Source organism: Neoarius graeffei, chromosome 3 (genome assembly GCF_027579695.1).
Source record: "Neoarius graeffei isolate fNeoGra1 chromosome 3, fNeoGra1.pri, whole genome shotgun sequence".
Lineage (NCBI taxonomy): Eukaryota > Metazoa > Chordata > Actinopteri > Siluriformes > Ariidae > Neoarius > Neoarius graeffei.
The window spans coordinates 39575079-39589727 of NC_083571.1; the positions used below are offsets into that span (position 1 = coordinate 39575079).

Consider the following 14649-nt stretch of genomic DNA (forward strand, 5'->3'; position numbering starts at 1 on the left):
CTGTACCTTTGTTACACAGAGCCGTCAAATAAAGGCTTCTAATTCGCAAAAAAAAAAAACTCCAGGCACCACTGCTTTCGCTGTGTGTGTGTGTGTGTGTGTGTTTTTACTGCTTTAGATGGGTTAAATTTAGAGAAAGAACTTCACTGTGCTGTAATGTATATGTGACAAATAAAAGGTTCTACTCCTAAAAATCTAATCAGAAATTTTCTGCAACCATGTGATTTTTATGGGCAACAAAATTTGCAAATCAACAGACTTCACTTTTATGAAGTTTGAATCTCACTCCGCTCAATAACGTATTGACACAGATACTAGTAAACAATGTACATTGCCATAGCAAAAAATATCACTTTTCAAAACAAACAAAGGCATGTGACATAAAAATACAAGGAAAAAATAAAATTTTTGAAAAACAAAAACACTGAGTGGCCGTCGATGGAGTGTTTATAGGCAGCAAAATCAAAAACTGTTCTCCTGTCTTCTCTTTTAGCAGCAGTCCATTTCAGGACGTGGGACATTAGACAATGTTCAGGGTCTCGGAGTCTGCTGTGACTTCTCATCTCATCTCATTATCTCTAGCCACTTTATCCTGTTCTACAGGGTCGCAGGCAAGCTGGAGCCTATCCCAGCTGACTACGGGCGAAAGGCGGGGTACACCCTGGACAAGTCGCCAGGTCATCACAGGGCTGACACACAGACACAGACAACGATTCACACTCACATTCACACCTACGGTCAATTTAGAGTCACCAATTAGCCTAACCTGCATGTCTTTGGACTGTGGGGGAAACCGGAGCACCCGGAGGAAACCCACGCGGACACGGGGAGAACATGCAAACTCCACACAGAAAGGCCCTCGCTGGCCACGGGGCTCGAACCCGGACCTTCTTGCTGTGAGGCGACAGTGCTAACCACTACACCACCGTGCCGCCCCTGCTGTGACTTGTATGGTTTAAATTCGAGCCTGTAAAGAGTTACCCCTCCCCCTCCCTTTCTCTATTCCCATATTTTTAGTTTTAATTTAGTTTTTTAATTAGATATTTATTAATCATATATCTGTTAATGCTCTAATGTTCTCCTCAAGCTTTTCCTGTATTAAATGCTATGTCCGGTGCCATTTGTCTGTTTCCTCATCTCATTATCTCTAGCCGCTTTATCCTGTTCTACAGGGTCGCAGGCAAGCTGGAGCCTATCCCAGCTGACTACAGGCGAAAGGTGGGGTACACCCTGGACAAGTCGCCAGGTCATCACAAGGCTGACACATAGACACAGACAATCATTCACACTCACATTCACACCTACTGTCAATTTAGAGTCACCAATTAGCCTAACCTGCATGTCTTTGGACTGTGGAGGAAACCGGAGCACCCGGAGGAAACCCACGCGGACACGGGGAGAACATGCAAACTCCACACAGAAAGGCCACGGGGCTCGAACCCGGACCTTCTTGCTGTGAGGCGACAGCGCTAACCACTACACCACTGTGCCGCCCCTGCTGTGACTTGTATGGTTTAAATTTGAGCCTCTAAAGAGTTACCCCTCCCCCTCCCCTTCTCTATTCCCATATTTTTAGTTTTAATTTAGTTTTTTAATTAGATATTTATTAATCATATATCTGTTAATGCTCTAATGTTCTCCTCAAGCTTTTCCTGTATTAAATGCTATGTCCGGTGCCATTTGTCTGTTTCCTATATTGTATAATTGTCATCTTTTAAAGCACTTTGCATTGCTTTTTGTATGAAAGTTGCTATATTAATAAAGATTATTATTATTATTATTATTATTATTATTATTCATTCATTCATTCATTCATTCCTGCTCTTCAGTTCATTCCTGTTGTTCCCTTTACTCTGTTCCCCATGTTTCCATTTCATCCCACACTTGTCCTCTTTCCCATCTTTAGAATAATTGGGGAATGATAGGAATGAAGGGGACGACGGGAACGCAAGGATAATATCCTGTTATTGTAATTGACTCCTCCTACAAACACACTGAATAATCACAGCTGGTTCCACCCACCACTACACTCACTGGATGTGGCCCCATCCACTCATCATCACTCTTGGTGACGTCATGTGAGCTATATTCAACAGGAAGTGGAGTATAAACTAGTTTAAACCGGTTTCGGTGAATTACGACACAGTCCATGTTCCACATTAAATCTATATTTTCTGTCTTTCCTGTCAGGGAGCCATTTTAACCACGCTGCTAGTAACCAGGAACTTTTCAGGTATGACTTCGACCACTGTGTGTGTGTTTCCTACACTTTCTTTCTCTTTGTTTTATTTTTACTCTATATTGTGTTAAAATTTCTTCCTCGAGTTCTTTAGTTCAGTGAGAGATTGTGTTTTTTTTTTCTTCCTCTTCCTCACACCCTCCTTTTTTGGTGGGCGTGTCTCTGGAGGTAAGAATGATTGGCTATGAAACTTTCTGACCAGTCAGGTGCATGGGATCTTGAGTGACGCACTGGACTGCAGAGTGAAGAGATTACATTCACAAAGTGTTTTATATAAATTATTATTATTATTATTATTATTATGGAAGTGAGAATTTCACCTCAGTTTAATGTTTATTATTATTTCAGTTTCTGCTTTCTGAATGGAATCTTATGGAATATTTTTCAGCTGGATGATTCCAGAAGAATGTGATGTAGTTTATATAAGAACAACACAAACAGCTCCTTCTCTTATTTACACCTCAGTATTAATCTGCCTGTTGCATGTATAATGTGTGTGTGTGTGTGTGTGTGTGTGTGTGTGTGTGTGTGTGTGTGTAAATACTGATATATTAATATTCTTATTTTAATTTAACAGCAGCTAAGAGTTTGTTGAACAAGAAGCCGGACAGTGTGAAGGTGCGTTAATATTGACATTAAACACTGACTTTTACACACACACACACACACACACACACACACACACACACACACACACACACACACACTATTATTATTATTATTATTATTATTATTATGCTAATAACCATTCCTCAGTTTTATTTTTTTATCTTTTTTTCTACTTGAAATGTTTATTTTTAGCAATTTACAGTTTATAACTTTTTTATGCCCATTTTTCTTCTTATCTTTCAACTTATCTCATTTATTTGCTCACTTCTGGTTATTTGTAAAATAAATTAGTTTTTGGCAAATTTTAACTAATAGCTAATGATTTATGGCTAATATTGAAACATTTCTGAGACATGTTTAATATTTAGGGAATTTGAGATTTTTTTTTTTCAAAGTGAAGTTTCACGATGAGCTGTTTTTGTCCTGTGTTGGTAAAAGTTACTTCTGAATTCTTTATTGCTGGTAATTAAAATGCATTAATTTCTGACTTTTTTTGTGAATACATATCCATTTGTGAACTATTTTGAGCTGTATTTGTGTTTGTGCCATGAACAATCTAGAGGCAAATGCAGTTTAGTGCTTTTATTAAAAGTGCAGGGAAACGATTCCAAAACATGAACCAGAATCAAACCAGGGACGGGCACCGAGCTCAGGCGATGTGCAAACAACAGCATTAGGGCAACATGCAAATATGCAAAAACCAGAATCTCTGCACTTGGAACAAAGTCTTCCCTTACAAAAAAGAAGTTTATTCAAGTGTGCTTCTAGTATACTTCTTTTAAACTAAAAATAAGAGAGTATGCTTTCAGTTTACTTTTTATTTACTTATCAGAGATATACTTAATAAAGTTATACATAAGTATACTAACTTATCCTGAAAAGTATATAGAAAAGTCTAAGTATATCAAGCTTATACTTAAACTTTTGATCAAGATATACTTAACAAAAGTGTAATAAAGTATTAAAATATTTGTGCCTTATGTTTAAGTGTACTTGCCCTGTAGTTGTGCTTATCCTTTTGATAGTAGCCTATAAAATAGTTATTTTATTGCCACGTTTTTATACTTTGCATTTAATAAAATGTTGCTTTAAATTTTGATGTTTAAAGAAAATGAATATGTTCTTAATCCTGAGTATTTGTTGTTATTTTGTGAATTCTTACCTTTATAACTTCATTGTACCTTAAGATACAAAACACTTAAGTTGTCTATTGGTAGTGTGCATGAGGTAAGGGTTAGTGCTAGAAAACTAACAGTATACCTAGAAGGGTAATTGCAGTATACTTCAAAACTAAAAAGTGGACTAGATGTATATAACCAGTAACTAATAGTATATTTCCAGTATAACTACAAAGTATACTTTAGTAAACTAAAAAGTGGACTAGAAGTATAAAACAAGTAAACTCAGTATATTTCCAGTATACTATGAAGTATGCTTTTGTAAACTAAAGAGTGGACTACCAGTATAGAACTAATAAACTATTAGTATATAAGTTTACTTGTGGTATATTTGCAGTACAAAATAAAAAAATACTAGTTGTATACTCAAAGTTTACTTCTCTTAGACTTAAAGTATACTTTTTATAAACTAAAAGTGGGCCAATTTAGTCCCAAGAAGTATTAGATTAGTTTACTTACAAGTATACTGTAAGTGCATTGATATCAGTATACTTGGTACACAAAAGTATACTTAGGGAACTGTACTTTAACTTTACTTAAGTATACTTAATAAAATGAACTTGAAGTATACTTTTTTTTGATAAGGGTTGTTAAAGTCTCATAACACACTGTTTACTTCACTACGAGTCTGTTTGAAGTCAGTTTATATGTGCTGTGAGTATAATGGGATCAGGAGCACATCATCAGAACTCTGGTGAGTGTAAACGTGTGTGGAGTGTAGCTGTGGGAATTGTAGTCTGCAGCAGCCATGTTTGTATGACATGGTGTGTTTTGGGAAGTGGATCCCGGTGCAGACGTGACAGTTTGTTTTTATTCCACAGTCAGTGTTTGTTTGTAGAATCAAGTAAAAAGCTTGCAGCTAGTCAAAAGCTTCTCTTTATTTCTACTTTATTCTGTTTATCTCCTTTTACATTTCCCTTTGTTTCCCCTCATTGCCAGAATTCCCAGGATTCCGGCTGTTCCTCTGTTTCATATTGTTACTCTGCGTAAAACAGATTTTTCCCCTCATACCCCCTACAGGTCAACAACAAGACCAACAAAGACACAGGCCCTGCTCCAGCACTGGTACACAACAGACTCCGCCTCTTCCAACATGACATCACTGTGCCCACTTTTTATCATGATTACTGTGGAGCAGTATATAGACTGTATATGAATCAGGAAATTAAAACAAAAATTCTGATTTGTCGTCTCATGTTCACCTTTCGATCTCAAACCCAGAGTTCAGTGTAAAACAAAAAGCAGTAGACTTGGCCTTGTGTTCGGAGGGGACTGTATACATTTACATATTATATTCAATAAATAAATACATAATACACATATCTGTTAATGAACTAAATATTAATTATTTAATGCCATCACTTCCTGTGTGTGTGTGTGTGTGTCAGGAACCTCAGACGACTGTCATCCACAATCCAGTTGAGAGAAACAAGGTCCGAGATTTTGACTTATTATTCATCATGTTAATGTTTACATTCAGCTTGTCAGTTTTATACTCACACGCACAGTGTCCCACCATAAGAGTAGGCAGCATGTGTGTGTTCCTGAAGTTCCCTGAGTTTTGTTTTGTTTTGTTTTTGTTTTTGGGTTGTTTTTTTTTTTCCCAGGAGTCAACAGAGAGCAACAACACCACTATAGAGGATGAAGAAATAAAAGGTGTCTGTCTGTCTGGTGTGTGTGTGTGTGTGTGTGTGTGTGTGTGTGTATAATGTTTGATTTTTGTCTCTTTTTGCCCCTCAGCCTGTCAGGTTGTCAGTAAAGGTGAATAATAAAATCTGAACCTTTTCATCTTTAAAATCTGCAATAAAATATTCATAAACTATCTAATTTACATTTTAATATTTTAATGTGCATGGATAATAAAACTCTGTGTGTGTGTGTGTTTCAGCTCGAAAGCAGGAGATCATTAAAGTCACTGAGCAGCTGATTGAGTCCATCAACAACGGAGACTTTGAAACTTACTCGTGAGTGCACACACACACACACACAGTATTATTTTTTATAGTTCGTGCTGAATTTGTGTGTTTAAATTTAAAATTTGTTTATTGTCAGTGTACAATAGACACTGTACAAATTTCGATGTGTGTGTGTGTGTATGTGTGTGTGTGTGTGTAGTAAGATGTGTGATCCTGGTCTGACATCTTTTGAACCTGAGGCTTTGGGGAATCTGGTAGAAGGACATGATTTCCACCGGTTCTACTTTGAGCACGGTACTGAATCATACCTCCATTATCTATACCTGTCTAATATATATCTATCTTCCAGCTGAGTTCAAATGAGGGGCGGGGTTCACCCTGGGTAGGTCACACAGGGCTATCACAGGCCTACACAGAGATGAATAGCCATTGCACTCACACCTTTGGAGGTTTAGAGGAGCCAGTTGACTGAATCCACATGTCTTTGGACTGTGGGAGGAAGCCAGATACCTGGAGGAAACCCACACAGACACAAGGAGAACAAATTCCAAACATATCCCTTTTCCACCAAGGCAGTTCCAGGGCCGGTTCCTAATCTCAAATCTTTTTCTTCAGGTTTCAACAGCCAAAGAACCAGTTCTCAGCCAGAACAACTGGTTCAAAAGTGACATGGCTGTTCAGCTTAGGCTTGAGCCCTTGCCCTTTACACACCGAAATTCCTCCAGATTCCTTGAATCCTTTAATGATATTCTGTGTCTTAGAGGGTCAAATATCCAAATCCCTTCCTATCTTTCTTTCAGAACATTATTTTGAGAAACATTTCGATAATTTTCTAATGCATTTGTTGACAAACTGGAGATCCTTGGCCCACCTTTACTCCTCAAAGATTAAACCTTTCCCAGATACTGATTTTGTACCAAATTATGATTAGAATCACCTATTGACATCACCTGTTTTAAATCACATTATTATTTAATTGTTTTACCTCATTACTAGCCCTAAATTTTCCCGTCCCAACTTTTTTCGGTCGGGATTCTTTGTTTCTTTATTTCTTTGCTAGCAACATTACGGGAAAACAGCTGGACCAATCTTCATGAAACTTTCAGGATAGATGGGCATTGGTCTTGTAAAGCAGCTGTGACACTTATGGATGTAAAATGAAAACAAGACTCACGGATGTAAAATGAAAACAAGGCTTTAAAGAGAGAAGGACAATCCGAAATCAATGTACAAAAGCCAGGCCAGGTCAAAACCCTCCCCCAAGGAGGCTGAGGGACAAGGATGACCACGATTACCACCATCCACGCTGCTGGGAACACTCCTGAGCAAGCCATCAGAACTGCTGCAGTGCTGGACAGAGGGCCATCGCCACGGACGACCTCAGGAACCACCGTTGTGCAGACTGCCGGGAGGGCTGGACACACAGTGCCTGGGATGGTCCCTAGGCTGAGGCGTAGGCTTCTCTGGGTGACGCTGATGGAAATCCTCCACCAACCCCGGATCCAGGACACCTCGTGCAGGAACCCAGCTATGCTCCTTGGGCCCATAGCCCTCCCAGTCCACTAGGTACTGCAGAGTCCCTCCTCTCCTTCTGGAGTCCAGCAACCGACAGACAGCATACACCGGGGCACCTTCCACGTACACCAGAGGTGGGGGTGCGACTTCAGGTGTGGCCTCGTCCAATGGACCTGAGACAACAGGCTTCAGGAGAGATACATGAAACGAGTTGGAAACACGGTAATGCACAGGAAGATCTAATTTGTAAGTAACCTCATTGATTCTCTGGAGAATCTTAAACGGGCCAATGTACTTGGGCAATAATTTTCTACTTCCCCCAGGAAACCTGAAGTCCCGGCTCGACGGCCACACTCGGTCCCCAGGGAGGTAGGTAGGTGTGTCACCTCTATGGCGATCTGCCTGCCTCTTGTGTCGGCGGAGAGCGTTCTTGATGCGCTGGTGTGTCTGTTCCCAGACCTGCTCACTCTGTTGCATCCAACTTTCAACAGCAGGGTTGTCAGAGGGCGTGGCAGACCATGGCGTTAAGGGGGGTTGATAACCCAGCATACATTGGAATGGTGTTAAACCCGTAGCAGAGCTAATCAACAAATTTTGCGCCATTTATGCTCAGGGCAAATATTTTGACCGGTCGGCTTGATTATCGTGACAATAAATTCTCAAAAACTTTCCTAGTTCTTGGTTGACTCTTTTGCATTGACCATTAGACTGGGGATGGTAACCGGAGGTGAGACTTGCATTAACTCCCAGTCTCTCAAAGAATGCTGACCACACATGAGAGGTGAATTGAGGCTCTCAAACTGATATTATATCCTCAGGCGCACCAAATATATGGAACACATAGTTGAAAAGGGCTTCAGCTGTCTGAAAGGCTGTAGGTAGGCTAACGAAGGGGATAAATCTAACTCCTCGTGAAAACCTATCAACTACGGTCAGAATGACCATGTAGGTCTGCGAGGGGGGCAAATCAGTGACAAAGTCTACAGCTACATGTGACCATGGACGAGAAGGGACAGGCAAGGGCATGAGTTTACCGGCAGGGAGAGTTTTGGGTGTTTTGCATTTGGAACAGGTGGTGTACGGGGAGACAAACCTATGGATATCTGACAACATGTCCTCACACCAATATCTGCCAGACAATAACTGGTGAGTATATGTCTCCCCCGGGTGGCCAGAAGTTAAAGGGGAGTGGGCCCATGTAATTAATTTGTCCCTGCATTGAATAGGCACATACTTCCTTCCTACGGGGCAAGATTCAGGGGCAGGAGTGACAGATAATTCCTGATCTATCTTCTTGTCTATCTCCCATCTAATAGGGGCAACCACAACTGACGGGGGTAGTACATTGACAACCTCAGTAGAGGACTCGGGACTGGGATATATACATGAAAGGATGTCTGCCTTAGTATTACGGGAACCAGGATGATAAGTAATGGAAAAGTTAAATTATGAGAAAAATTAGGACCACCGAGCCTGACGGGGGTTGAGCCGTTTAGCTGACCATAAATATTCAAGGTTTGTATGATCCGTTAAAACTAGGAATGGATGTGTAGCTCCCTTTAAGCCAATGGCACCATTCTTCAAAAGCTAGTTTCATGGCCAGCAATTCTCTATCTCCTATACCATAATTGTGTTTGGCAGGGGTCAATTTATGGGAGTAGAAGGTTATCGGATGTAGTTTACAGGGATCACCTATGCGCTGGGACAGCACAGCTCCAGTGCCTACCTCAGAGGCATCCACCTCTACCATGAAAGGCTGAGTGGGATCAGGATGCTTCAGAACAGGAGGTGAGGTGAAGGCTACTTTGAGAGTTTCGAACCCCTCCTGTGCCTGGGGGTTCCATGTTAGTTTTTTGGCGTTTCCCTTCAATAAGGTGGTAAGAGGGGCTGCTATGTTACTGAAATTATGGATAAATCAGCGATGGAAGTTAATGAACCCAAGAAATCGCTGGAGTTCCTTTATGGACGTGGGGATGGGCCAGTTCGCTACAGCCTCTATCTTCCTGTTGTCCATAACAACACCCTCCAGACTGATGATGTAACCTAGGAAAGAAGTCGAAGGGAGATGAAATTCACACTTCTCTCCTTTGACATATAACTGATTATCAAGCAGACGCGTCAGGACGGAACGAACATGTCGAACGTGAGTTTTGAGATTGGGGGAACAAATCAGAATATTGTCCATGTAGGCAAGAACATAATGACCAAGCATATCCCTTAGAACATCGTTTATGAATGCTTGGAATATAGATGGAGCATTACGCAACCCGAAGGGCATTACTAAGTACTCATAGTGCCCCCTAGTGGTAAGGAATGCAGTTTTCCACTCATCACCTTCCTTTATGCGGACTAAATTATATGCGCTTCTTAAGTCGAGTTTTGTGAAAATGGATGCTCCACGAAGTTGTTCAAGCGTTACGGGGACCAAAGGCAACGGGTAAGAATAGGGTTTAGTGATTTGATGAAGGCCACGATAATCAATGCAGGACCTAAGCCTATCCTTCTTATTAACAAAAAAGAACCCTGCAGCTGCGGGAGATGGAGAAGGACAGATGAAATCCTGTTCTAAAGCTTCCTGAATGTACTCCTCCAGCGCTTTCTCCTCTGCTTGAGTGAGTGGATAAATTCTAGATTCAGGTGGAATAGCATCATCTATCAACTCAACGGAACAGTCATATTCTCTGTGAGGAGGAGGTTTGGTAACACTTTTCTTGTTAAACACTTCTAACAGGTCACTGTATTCGGGGGGGGGGGGGACGGAGACTACAACATTAGCATTGGGGCTTTCTATAGTAGCTGATGATACCATAACTGTGGGGAATGCTAGACAGGTGTCATAACAGTAACTAGACCAAGAGAGTATTTCATTATCAGACCAAGATATGACTGGGTTAAGTTTTCTAAGTCAGGGCAAACCTAAAATGATAGCATACTCAGAAGAATTTAATACAAAAAAACAGATCTCTTCAGAATGTAAAGCATTGACAGTCGTACTGATGGGTTTTGTGACCCGGTTAACAAGTCCCTCTCCAACAGGATCCCCATCGACAGCAGTCAATCTTAGTGCTGTTTCCAGTGGCTCCACAGGAATCTGGAGTTACTCCACCAGCTCAGCATGAATAAAGTCTTCTTCAGCTCCGGAGTCAATTAACGCTGAGAACACAGAGACAGACTGTGGGCAGTTAACTGTCACGGGTAGGAGAAAGGACTTAGAGACCAACCCCTTAGTGGGTGTACTCACCACATTAGTGCATGGAGTAGACTCCATGCGCTTTCCCTCAGTTGGCGCTGGAGTTCTGTGTCGACGGATTTGACAGTCACGTAAAACTTGACCGGCAGCTCCGCAATAGAGACAAACCACTTTGGAGACGTTGGTGCCTTTCTTCTGCAGACAAACGAAATGCATCACACTGCATAGGTTCCAGGGGTTCTGGATCCTCACGAGTCCAGGTCGTAGGCGGATACGAGTAGCAAGGGGTTGGTGCAGTAGATGGAGCCATAGGAGATTTACTTAGACCTCTCCCATGTTCCAGTTGGTCTAGGCGAATGGCCAATGAAATCAGTTTCTTTAGTGAAAGACCGTCATCCTTACAAGCCATTTCAGCCAAGATGTCCGAGTTCAGTTCGTTGCGAAATGTCACTAATAATGCAACCACTCCCAGCCACAAGAGTGCGAAATTCCAAAGCGTAATCGGAAACTGAGTGATTACCCTGACGTAGTCAGGTGAGTAATTCCCCTTGAGAGTGGCCCTCATTGGCGTGATCGAAAACTGCTTTAAATTCTCTAATGAAGTGATTATAAGTGTTGGATTGGACTGTGGGCCAAATTGCGGTAGCCCAATGTGCCTTGCCTGTAAGAGGAGATATCACAAAAGAAATACAAGCCTTGTCTGAGCTCGGGGGGAATTAGCAAAAAATATAGAACATTGTAGCAAAAACCCTTTACACTGATTAGGCGTGCCACTAAACTTATCTGGTTTGCTGACAACAAACGAACTGGTAACAGCCATGGAGGGAGCACTTTGGTTGGAAATCACAGAAGAGCTGAGTAGTTGGAGTTGTGTGGTGATTTCCCTCATGCTTTCAACAATTTGCGCTAACTGTTTCTGCTGCTCACCTTGCTGTTGCGTGAGAGTATGGATGGACTGAGTCATGGACTCAGAACGCTGGTGATGTTGTCCAAGCATCTGACCTTGGCTGCTAATCACTACCTGTAGCTTCGTGTAATCCGCCATTTGCATGGTGGCGCAGTATTCTGTAACACGGCTGTGACAAACCAGACGCTCGCAGATGTAAAATGAAAACAAGGCTTTAATGAGAGAAGGACAATCCGAAATCAATGTACAAAAGCCAGGCCAGGTCAAAATCGAGGAATCCAAAACAGTAACAGGGGCTAGACAAATTGTAGTCAGAAAAACAGGCAATAATCAAGAAACCGGGAGTCAAGAGAGGCGGGCAATCAAAACACAAGGGCTAGGCAAAACGGGAAAAAATGGAAGACAAAAAGGGTCATACACAGAGAAACAATCGATATAATAACGCTCAGTAGGCTTACAAGAAGTGAAGACAATACTGCATAAAGATCAAGACAGACAAAGGGATATAAATACAGACATAAACAAAAAGGTACAGGTGATGGTGACCAGAACTCAGATGAACCACTCCTACAAAGTGGTTCCGGATTGGTTGACGGAGTGCACGTGATCGTAACTGGCGTGTGAGGGGAATTATGGGAAATGATGGTTGAGGCAGACGGAAGGTGAGCCCAGAAGCATGATAGGTCTCAAATAGAACCACCAACATTTTGAGGGTCATCCAGTCAAGGTCAAAGTCACGTTGACCAAAAAGGTAAAAAAAAAAGCTCTGAGCTCAGACTGCAGGAGTGCTGCCTCAGAAAGACTCCTCCCATAAACATGCTGATTAGATCACTATCTGCCTCATTTGCATCCACTGTGCTGTCAATGGATGGTTTCTTGGTTCGTTTAAATATGCAAAGAAAGGGGGTTTAGCCACTCCCACTTTTAAACCCGGACACTCGGCAAGTGGGGCGTGTGGTCATAAACCGCTCAGTGGCAAATGCAAGGGGCTGGTTTATAGTTGCACCAACAAATAACAAACATCTTTGTCTTCAGTCCAGTCAATGAAAACGGAGAGTTATTATTTGGAAGGAACTTTTATAGACACACCTCAAGTACATAAGAGATCACAGACATCGGAAATACACCACTGTGCAATTGAGTCGAGTTTGTACCATTGCAGCTTTCATATAGCCTACTTTTAGCTTTACAATTACCTTTTACCAACAGCCTTTTTAAAGGCTATATCCTATAGCCTTCCAGCACTGCTATTGCAGTAATAATTTAAACAGTCTTTTTAAAGACTATTTCAGCCCTCTTTTCTTGCTTTAAAACTCCATTTAAATCCTATCTTACCATCTCTCTTTCCTACTTGTCAACTTACTTTCTCCTTTGCCTACTTGTCAACCTACTTTTTCTCCTTTCTTTAATCTTTCTCTTACTTTTTTCTGTCTTTCCTCCACCTTTTTTCTTCCATTAAAAATTGTAAGGTCCAACACCATATCACAGTTAATTATATTTTAACTTAATTACATTAAGCATGGTTTGTAGATTGCTCATTTTAGCGGAGCTATGTCTGGTGCATGGTGGTAAGGTGCTAGCATTCTTAGCTAAGCAAGTCCCTTTGCTACGTTCACACTTACAGCATAACAATCTTTTATTGGGTTAATAAACATCCATCCATTATCTGTAGCCCCTTATCCTGTCCTACAGGGTCGCAGGCAAGCTGGAGCCTATCCCAGCTGACTACGGGCGAAAGGCGGGGTACACCCTGGACAAGTCGCCAGGTCATCGCAGGGCTGACACAGAGACAAACAACCATTCACACTCACATTCACACCTACGGTCAATTTAGAGCCACCAGTTCACCTAACCTGCATGTCTTTGGACTGTGGGGGAAACCCACGCACCCAGAGGAAACCCACGCACCCACGGGGAGAACATGCAAAATTCACACAGAAAGGCCCTCATTGGCCGCTGGGCTCGAACCCAGGTACCTTCTTGCTGTGAGGCGACAGTGCTAACCACTACACCACCGTGCCGCCCGGGTTAATAAACAATATGGACAAATTTCCAATTCGTGAAAAAAGAGCTGGTCCCACTAATGCACCAGTTCCTAAAAAATCAAAACTGCAAATATGACAAAAGTTATTTCCAATACGTTTTTTCTGTTACTGGCACACTGGAACCACGTCCGCAATGTGTCGTTTGTGCTGAGGTGCTTGCTAATGACAGCATGAAACTGTGCAAATTAAAGAGGCATTTGGACACCAAGCACCCTGACATGAAAAACAAACTGATGGATTATTTCAAAAGAAAGCGTAATGCCCTTCATCTACAAAAGTCCACCATAACCAAACATACCACCATGTCTAGTCAGTGTCTCAAAGCTTCATGTGTGGTCTCCCAAAGAATAGCTAAACTTGGGAAGCCACATACTGTAGCCAAGACACTGATTTTGCCTGCAGCACAGGATATTTGCAGAATAATGCTGGGGGAAAGCGCCGCCGCTAAACTTAGTGACATTCCACTATCCACTGACACTGTAGCTCGCAGGATCTCTGATTTGGCCAGTGATGTTAAGGAGCAATTGCCACAACTAGTTAGACAGAGTCCTTACTATGCATTGCAGTTAGATGAGTCAACTGATATTGCTGGGCAGGCTCAGGTGCTACGTAAGGTTTGTGAAAGACTAGGGGATTGAAGAGGATGTCTGTTTTGCCTTCCTCTTCAAACCCATACAACTTGGGAAGCAATCTTTCATCTGATTGACTCGTTTGTCAAAAATGCAGACTTGGTCTGGGAGAAGTGTGTTGGTATTTGTACCGATGGGGCGTGATCAGTGACAGGATGTGAGAGTGGCCTACTGACACGCCTTCAACAGGTAGCTCCATTTGCAAGATTGACTCATTGCATGATACATCGTGAGGCACTTGCAGCTAAAAAAATGCCGATGCTCTTCCAGTCTGTGCTTCAACAGGCAGTTCAGATGATAAATTACATTAAGTCGTGTCCATTGAACTCATGGTTATTTGGGGTCCTCTGTCAGGAAATGGGTTCTGGGCATGAACAGCTGCTCTTGCACACAGAGGTTCGCTGGCTTTCCAGAGGGAGAG

The 14649-nt window shown here is 41.8% G+C and overlaps 1 protein-coding gene across 10 annotated transcripts in view; it reads left to right on the forward strand.

The window, feature by feature from the left end:
• Positions 1–14649, forward strand: part of camk2d2 (calcium/calmodulin-dependent protein kinase (CaM kinase) II delta 2) — a 58138-nt gene that overhangs the window by 29726 nt on the left and 13763 nt on the right. Inside the window, exons 12-19 of one of the 10 annotated variants that reach the window (XM_060916812.1) lie at positions 2191–2233; positions 2817–2857; positions 5047–5091; positions 5415–5459; positions 5634–5682; positions 5767–5787; positions 5915–5990; positions 6142–6236. In XM_060916812.1, the coding sequence (XP_060772795.1) occupies positions 2191–2233; positions 2817–2857; positions 5047–5091; positions 5415–5459; positions 5634–5682; positions 5767–5787; positions 5915–5990; positions 6142–6236 (415 nt within the window). The remainder of the gene's footprint in view (positions 1–2190; positions 2234–2816; positions 2858–5046; positions 5092–5414; positions 5460–5633; positions 5683–5766; positions 5788–5914; positions 5991–6141; positions 6237–14649) is intronic. The other 9 variants (XM_060916813.1, XM_060916814.1, XM_060916816.1 and 6 more) reach the window with 9 other exon arrangements.